The sequence below is a fragment of the Phaethon lepturus genome, unplaced genomic scaffold, assembly GCF_000687285.1.
Source record: "Phaethon lepturus isolate BGI_N335 unplaced genomic scaffold, ASM68728v1 scaffold51924, whole genome shotgun sequence".
In the NCBI taxonomy this organism is placed as follows: Eukaryota; Metazoa; Chordata; class Aves; order Phaethontiformes; family Phaethontidae; genus Phaethon; species Phaethon lepturus.
In genome coordinates, this window is record NW_010536552.1 from 1,914 (window position 1) to 10,628 (window position 8,715).

An 8,715-nucleotide genomic window follows, 5' to 3' on the forward strand; every position below is an offset into this window, starting at 1 on the left:
TACAAATGTAGGGTAGATATTTTAATTCTAAAGATGCAGAAAGTGTACTCCCAGCCTTTATTTGAATATTACACAAAACAGGTTACATGCACAACAAAGCAATATTCAGAACTCCCCAATAGTGGTTGGAGGGGGATTGCCAGCTGATTTTTTGTTGTGGTGTTGTGGGGTGGGGTTTTCTTTGGTTGGGCTGGGGGAGTAGGGTGGTGTTTACAATTGAGTGCACTTGAAATCAGTTTTCTGCAAGTTACCAGGTCACACTCCCTTCCAGTCACTGCCAATGGGAATAAACAGCACTTCAATATTTATTCCATTTAGAATTCACTGACCTGACCTGGATGTTTCAAGACTTAAGGAAGGTACTACACCTCAGACTATCACAGGCTTTATTGGTACTGCAGTATCCATAACATACTCTCTTCTCAGGTCTTTTATCTCACCTTTCTTTAACTTTATAATACCTCATCCTATCCTAAGCTGCAAGGGGGCAGGTGGAGAAGTAAAACAGCTGCTTCAGAGCTGAGAATATCCACGTCTTTTTTGTTTTAAGCATCAGGGCCTTCATTTTTAACAAGAATAGCAAGACAACTGCTCAGATCCCCAGGCAAGATACCACAGCTCAGCTGTTTCAGAAGGTGCACCTTGTCTCACCTTTTGCACATTCCCCTCCTCCACATCAGTCTGAGTTCAGCTGCCATAACAAAAGTGTGTATGACAGCTGCCAAAACCGAGGTAAAACTTAAGTTAGTACTTCTGATAACATTTTGCTAAATGGGTATACAATTTAAATTAAGCACAATTTAACTTGTATTTTCTTACAAAACCTTTTTTTTTTCCCCCCCAAAGGTTAGATCCACAGTTGGAAATACTCTCACAAAGCCAGATGAAGAAAGTAAAATTTTGATTTCAGTGGTGTTTCTGATATCAAAGACAGTTCTGACCCCACTGCAACAACAGCAGTCACAGGGCAAGTCAAGGAAAAAAAGGGCATTAACAATTCAAACCAGAATGAACCTCATGTATCACAGATTTGAGAGGTACGGTAACACAACAGAAAACAAGATGGAAGGGGAAAAAGAAAGCCACAGAACCCAAGACTAGCTCATTTTATGCAAAAAAGAGCCACTGCAGTACAAACTAATTCCCCATAGCACTAATAAGAAATTGGTACATTTATAGCAGAGTCTTTAAGATGCATAAAAATGTCCATTGGCATTCTGAAGGGAAGGTCTGAGGTTTGACCAAACTTTTTTCTGCAACACTGCTGTAATAATCACCCTAATTTTTCTTTTCCTACATTAATAAATAGCTTCAGATTTATCCTGTCATTTTAAAAGTACGATTTTGTAAATAATTTTACAGAAACTTAAAAGTAGCACATACTAGGTAACACATTCCATCTCCCATGTCTTAATTTGACTTTAAAATCAGATGGACAATATCTGTGCCACTATCTTCTGTAACAGTAACAGAGTGAGGAAACAAACATGCAGAACAGCACCAACAGAAGGCACCTGCATAGACAATTACGTTCTGCCATTATAAAACACAAGTGTTAGAAGAGAGACTTGAAATATTAATAAATGCTTCCAGAGACAGAGTGATGAGTGGTAGACCTTAAACGTTTCCTTAGTTTATTGAATGATTCCATGGCACAGGCTGTTTTCCATAGGCATAGCTTTGCATATGCAGTTGCTGAACAGAGTTGGGTTATTCAGACAAATACACAGTGCTCTTTAACCCGCTGTGTAGGTGTACATACATGTGGCAGTGCACACAAGCTGAGACCTCTTTTGAAGTTCCACCTGAAGAAGCTGCTCCTGGCTACAGCGATAACCATGTTTTGCTATCATGCCTTTCTTAAACAGCGATTTTGTTTCTGCTCCTAAAATAAGGCGGCAAACACGGGGTAGAGCATCAGGCACCAAGTTGGCACACACTCCATCTGGAGTGTGCCCACCATTACTATAAACTCCACTATAAGGAGAGCGATATCAAACAGTGTTGGCAGGTAGAAACTGGAACATCTATATATTCTTCAGGTATGAACTAGCATAAAAGGAATTTCTAGTCCACATACCAGTTTAAGTTCATAAATTCTATACAGATAAATGCATATTAAAAAGAGAAAATCCCTAAGTAAAATACTGAAGTTAATAGTTAATGCTGTTAATAAATTAAGTTAAAAAATAAGCATCCAAAAACCTGATTTCTCCACATTCAAGAAACAGGTAGACTAACAAGATGTTAATCAGAAGAAAATAATCTGAAATGTTTCAGAGGTTTTATAAACCATATTAATCGTATTTCACATAGGCTTTATATTACTCTTTTAGAAGAGCATAAAAATGTAAACATTTCTTGGCTTTTTCCTCCTTTTTGTTTGAAATAGTCTACTCACAGTCCATGCAGGATCTTCCCATCAGATATCTTCAGTCACTGAAGACTTGGGTTTAAGACAAAACAAAAGAACTGTAATAAAAAGAAATCTAGAAAACTATTGTAGCCTAACAGTACTTTCGCATTCACTTGATTTATTTAGCATAGCCACAGAACAAAATAATTTGTACATTCAGTCACATTAAAAACAAGGAATTACAAAGCAGTCCACATTTAATCTAAGTGCATTCCTTTGGAGCAACACAGTTCCTTTTGTTTCACTTGTATGTCTTCATATGCCAAAGGCCATCATTTAAATAGTGGATATTTTCAATACCAATCCCTTTGTTGACCTTCTCACTGTAGAAGAAGGAAAAAGGTACAGAAGTATTAGCTAAGTGAAATATTAGAGCAGTACAAAATACAATATTTAAAGTAGAAAATGCAGTATTTATCAATTGGAAGGGGAGAAGCTATGACAAAGTAAAAAAACTTGAACAGCAGGTGGACAAAAAACAGTATTTGTTATTACATGCACCCACATTGCTGAATGATAAGATGACAATATTTGTCTTCCACATTTTGTCAACAACCTTGCACAATATTTTTAACTACTTCTTTGTGGGAGGCAGTTCTTCAGACAACACTTCTGCTATTTTTCTTGATTTTAGCTTTTCTCTACCAAAATAGCACAGCAGTTTTATGTGAGTCCCCTCTCCTAGCACAGCAGGTGGTGCAACATGGCTGGACTGTGGAATTTGACAAGTTCTGGTTCCATGTGTGCCACTGACACAGTCAAAGACAGGTGAGCTGCTTCACTGCTAGTTACAAGACATCTACCCATTCAAAGCATTAGCAATGCTAAATTTCTGTGCCAAGGACTTCCAGCATGTCACAGACATACCATCCTTCTGTATCTTTTGAATCACATCAACGTATGGTTATTTTGTGCATCTGCATTGGATTTGTGTTCGTCTTTCATCCAGTGTATTATTCCATGGAAAAAATTTAGTTTTGTCACAATAAACAAATCTAATTATTCTAGGACTGAGAACAACTTTCATTCCCCTGGAGAATATCATTTACCATATTTACCCTAAGTGTTCCATTACTTACACAAAAGTAAATCAGGAAGGAAAACGCTGCTATGTTAATTCCATGAACACATCATGCATCATAAGCACACCAAGAGACTGAAATCATACTGTTTCACAATTTTCTGTTTTAAACAATATCACACAAAAAGGCAGGCTAAAAGGCTGCATAGATCAGGATCATTTCATTTTCCTCTCCAGTGTATGTGGCTTCTCACAGGCTGCAATGCTGCTGAATTTGAAGTTAGGAATACAGATAATCTTGGTTTGCAGTGGTCACAGCCATCAGTCCAGTAGGACTGGGACAAAAGCAGCTATTCTTTCCACCTACTCTTGGAGTCTTTTGAAGGCACTACAAAGAATCCTGAGGAATGTAATTCCCCAACAGCTACAGCAGGTCCAAATCCAGGTTGCTGCAGTCCCACTCTATCCCTCTGTAACACGCTTCCACCTCTCTCCCTTGTGCCACCATTACAACTTAGTACCGCAGAGTGACCCAGGACAGAAGATGATTTCACTGAGAATTAGCCCCACAACAAACAGTGACTCGTTCTCATCAAAACCACCTTCCTCACCCACGCAAGTGCTACACAGAGCTGGAACCAACACAGCCCAAACCTGCTGGGTGCATCTTATTACATCCTGCTGGAAGACATCATAGAACTTAAAATGACGATGTGGTTTAGCTGCTTATAACTTAGCACTATCTGAATGCTAGGAACAACCATCATCCGTTTCCATTTTCTGTCTCTTTTCCTTCTCAAATAGTTTTTAGTTCATGTTTATGCCCCAGACAGACCTCTACATTCCACAAAAAGCTTAGCTAAACTAATAAGCACATCAGGCAGGAAGTACAACACAAAGAAAAAAAAGGCGGCCACGGAGGAAAGCCGAGGTGGTCAATCAAGTACCAGCAGGACTAGTCTCTGCTGTCCCTGCAGACAAGGGAAAAAAAAACCAACCCACAAACACATCGACATTTTCAACCACCTCAAATCCACATTACATCTCTTGCCCGGACCAGGTAGTAAGTATTCTATACAGATTATGTCTTTGTTCAGCAAGATCTTTGAGAAGTATGATCAGAGGGCAAGAAATACTAACATTCAGAGGTAGTACTAATGTTGTGTGTCTTAAAATCCATATTCACATGAAGGAAATACTTTGATTCCGCTTGGTAAAGAACTAAGTAGGGAAGATATTCCCTTTCTCCTCTTCCTTACCCAAATATTAATCAACAAAATGAAACCTTAAATAAATTCTGTACTTGAACAACATACACTGGAACAGTGATGCAGTAACCTTGACAGTGGTGCTTATATTCCAAACATAGGAATAATGACGTGGGATTGATTATATTTCAATTTTTAAAGCACTTACATGTCCTCAGCTGACATCTTCATTACTCCCACACATAATGCATGTTGTTTTCCCTCTGCCATTATTGCCTACAAATTACCGCTAAGGAAAATAGATTTTTTTTTTTTAAACTATTTCAGAAAAGTAAAAGCAGTATGAGGAAACAACTTTCCAAAGTTTCAAAATCCCTTGTTAAACTTTTACCCCTTCAGTAATTCTAGAGCTCTAGCTCTTAAAGATAAGCACAACAATGCACTGCATTTAACAATTGAATCACAGTGTGTAGAACAAAGCATGTATTTATGAACTTCAAACAGCAATTACAGAAAAAGATCTCCCAGCACTACACTCCATTTCTTCCTTTCTGCCTAACACAGAGATGAAAGTCTCACCCTTTCTGGAACAAAACTGCATGTTTGTGGGGCCATTTTAGATTCCCAGGTACAGAAGAATTGAGATACAAATCTAAAAAAAACATGTAAGTACTGAAATCAGATGTGTTCTTTTCAAAGCTTCACAACATGGGATACCAACTGCTGATCTTTTCCTATAGCATCTAACAAACAACAAAAGCTTGGTATTACTAATGCTGTATTTGCTCAGGGTTCCTTTCTCAGTAATATCATAAGCAGGAGTGAATTAGCATACTTTCCTAATTTTACATATGCTAATTTCAGACACATAGAGCAAGTCCTGACTACAGTAAAGCTGATCCTAAACATCTTTCCAAATTCCCTAGGAACAGAAGCAAATTCTTCTAGAATTGAAGGAGATACAAGATTGATTAAGGAGGTAGGGGACAAATTACACTGCACCTCATTTTTAAAATTTTGCACAAAATCACAAAGGAGCTCCATGCATCAATTAGATTAATGGAACAGCATCCCACCAAAAAGAATAATTATTTGGTTTCGAACATCCCAGTAAGTAAAAAAAAAAAAAATTAAGAACCATTTTAACCCGGCCAAATAACATCTGAACCCTGCAGCTCTTTTCAGATTACTAGTTATTCCATGAAATACCATCAAAAACCCAAAGTAATTCAGATTAAGATCAGCTGAGAACACAAGAACAGAAATTTGACTCATCACACAACAAGCAGTAACTCATAGTTAAAGAAGGATACAACAACAGTATCAACGGCAGCAGGGTAAAGTTTTGCTCCAGGAGATGTCAGGCCAGGGCACATTATATTAGCTCCACTTAGTACAAATTTAATGGCGCCTTTATCAACTTGCTGATGTGGTAGAATAAATGGGTCTAGGAGGGGAAAGATACAGCATTACAATTAATACAGTAAGATGACAACATTAGTAACTCATTATCAAGTCAGTTTAGATGGGGCAATTAGATATATAGTGTGCTGCAAGGGTAGGAAGTTTGAGAAATAATTACTGGAGCCCCTACTGGGCTATACTGTCCCGAAAGGGTATTACAAGTGATGTTCTCCCAGACCACATCTTTTATCTGAGATCCAAAGGACAATCCACCACTAGGCCTATGCCTCCTGCATACGTTTAACAAATCCCCCCAATGAAAACAATCACCCGAGTGCCCACATACCGAGAGATCTTAAAACCAAGGGGTCTTAAATCCCTCAAGTTACATGTATAACCACTTACATGAAAAAGCAGCAGTTTAATGTTAACAGGACAAAAAAGACAAATATGCACAAAATTCATGAAGGCTGTCAGCTCTCCAAGCCATCCTTCAAGTGCAAGCACCTTCTTGAAGTATTTCAAAGACTGAGATTTGACTGAGTAACATTTTTAGGGACACCTACGCTCATCCACATCAGCATAATACAATCAAGCATAAGAGTGAGAACATCAAGAAAAATAATGCAAGAGAGTAAACTGTAAAAGGTACGCAGCATAAATTCTTACAGGAGACAAGCATACTTGTTTTGTTATATACGAAGTTAATTATCATTAAACTCATGATTAAAGAACATTTTTCTAGTAAGAACCTACAAGTATTTGGAAGGAAGCAAAAAGGGTTTAAAGGAAGACTTGCAAGAACAAAGATAGGGCCTAACAACAGGAAATTTAGATTTCTGTCCTAGGGAAACCTTGCTCAAGATTTTTTGCAGAGCTTTGCACATTTAATTCTTAGAAATCAATGTTTAGATTGCTTAACATATAGCATTACAATAATTAAGGGGGAAGCAATCTATATAGGCACCTCAAATAGCAAAGCAATTACAGTTGAGAAGGCATACTATATCTTTAAGATCTACTCTGGAGAATATATATATATAAAAATATATATATATGCATGTAAGCAGTAAGTTCTGTTTAATTTGTTTGTACAGAAGTCCTGTGAAATCATGCGCTCACTCCTCTCTCCCCATCACTACCATCTTCAGGAAACTTACATTTGTGAAGCAGCCTTAGTGTTGGGTAAAAAATCCCTTCTCTTTGTCTGAAGAACAGCAGCTCCCCATTCACAGTGAGGATTTCTATATGTTCATGACTGCAAGATTAAAACAAAAATATTCCAATAGCTACTTAACACTTTTATACTTTAAATGAAATATTTCACTTCACAGAGTCTGGTCTATCTTGGCATCTGAGAATTAAGACAGTCAGTTAGCAAGAAAACTAAAAAAATTCTCTTTTTTTATGACTTGTTCGTCAACACTAGCTTCCTGCACACTTCCTTCCCCTTTAAAAAAAAGAAAGAAAAAAAGAAAGAAATCCACAAACATCCAGCTGTTCACAAACTGCAGTTCTGTGGGTTTTTTTCAAATGCAATACAAAGAGCGGACAAGGAGAAGGAATCAGCAAAAATATACTATCCTCTATATAAAAAAAGAAAATAATTCAGATAATATATAGAAGCCCAAAAATAGTAAAAAAAAAAAAAGCTACTGGAAGCTATCCAAACAAGTTTGAGCTTCCCTATCCCTAAAGCTGAATGCTTCTCTTCAGTAACAGGCTGATCCCTGGAAAGCCCCCAAATATGTTGCACATTCACTCCTAGGAAGCATTTTTGTTTTCCTCAAGTGTCCCGCTAGCATGCCATCAAGAGCGAGATGAGCACATGCAAGCTTTCTGCTTTGGCCATAACACAGACTATTATCTATATGAAATGAGAAGCCTTTCAAAACCACTAGGTTCATCTACTATACAAAAATAAACATATAAAGGAAGCAGTCCTATCACCTTGTAAGCAAGGGTTAAGAGAAAAGAAACTTACCATCTTACTATTTTGACTGGGTCTTTCTTTGGCATAATTTGGTTTAGCCATGGTTCAATAACAGGAAACTGGTCTATCAGCTGATTCTTAATACCTTTAATAACTGAAGTCTTCAGCTGGATGCAGTTTGATACATTCTCCTTTTCATCAAACCTGTCAAGCAAAATCGTTTCAGAGATGCTCAGCTTGCTGCCTCAAAGATGCCGTATCTCAGAAGCGGTCTTCAGAAACGTTTATAAATTCTCTGCAACACCTTCGCAGTACCACATCTGTCCAACTCTCAAATCTAGAATTTAATGAGGCTTAAATTTGTTCCCTGGGAACACTGAGATGGAGGAAGGCAGGGAAGTTCCCACTAGCAGTCTGCCTTAGTCCCTAAACTTTGTCTACATCCATGAAACATGTTTTTAGTCTCAAAAATACACCTTGGCACGCAGCATTATTTCATCTAACTTGTAGACTAGACTTTGCTGGTAATACCAACACCTATAGCCCTGTTCAGATGTACTTGTAAGAGTCCTCCACCCTGACCACAGACATACAAACTGCGCTTTGTACAACCCCAAAGTTCAGACAACTTGATGACTCAGATTACTTTTTAGTTTTTTCTCTTTTAACCAGCAAACCCCCAAGCAGCCCCGGCCAGTGCGCCCGAAGGCGAAGCTGGCGGCTGAGAACGCGC

General features: G+C 38.0%; 1 protein-coding gene across 1 annotated transcript; it reads right to left on the bottom strand.

The window, feature by feature from the left end:
* Window positions 1-2,514: 2,514 nt before the first annotated feature.
* On the bottom strand, window positions 2,515-8,186 carry MCTS1 (malignant T cell amplified sequence 1; the record flags this gene model as incomplete). The annotated part of the gene is made up of 5 exons (XM_010286187.1): window positions 2,515-2,739; window positions 4,854-4,921; window positions 5,959-6,092; window positions 7,210-7,307; window positions 8,034-8,186. Coding segments are annotated over 5 exons (535 nt in total), but the record flags the coding sequence as incomplete, so codon positions are not given.
* Between the last annotated feature and the right edge of the window lie 529 nt (window positions 8,187-8,715).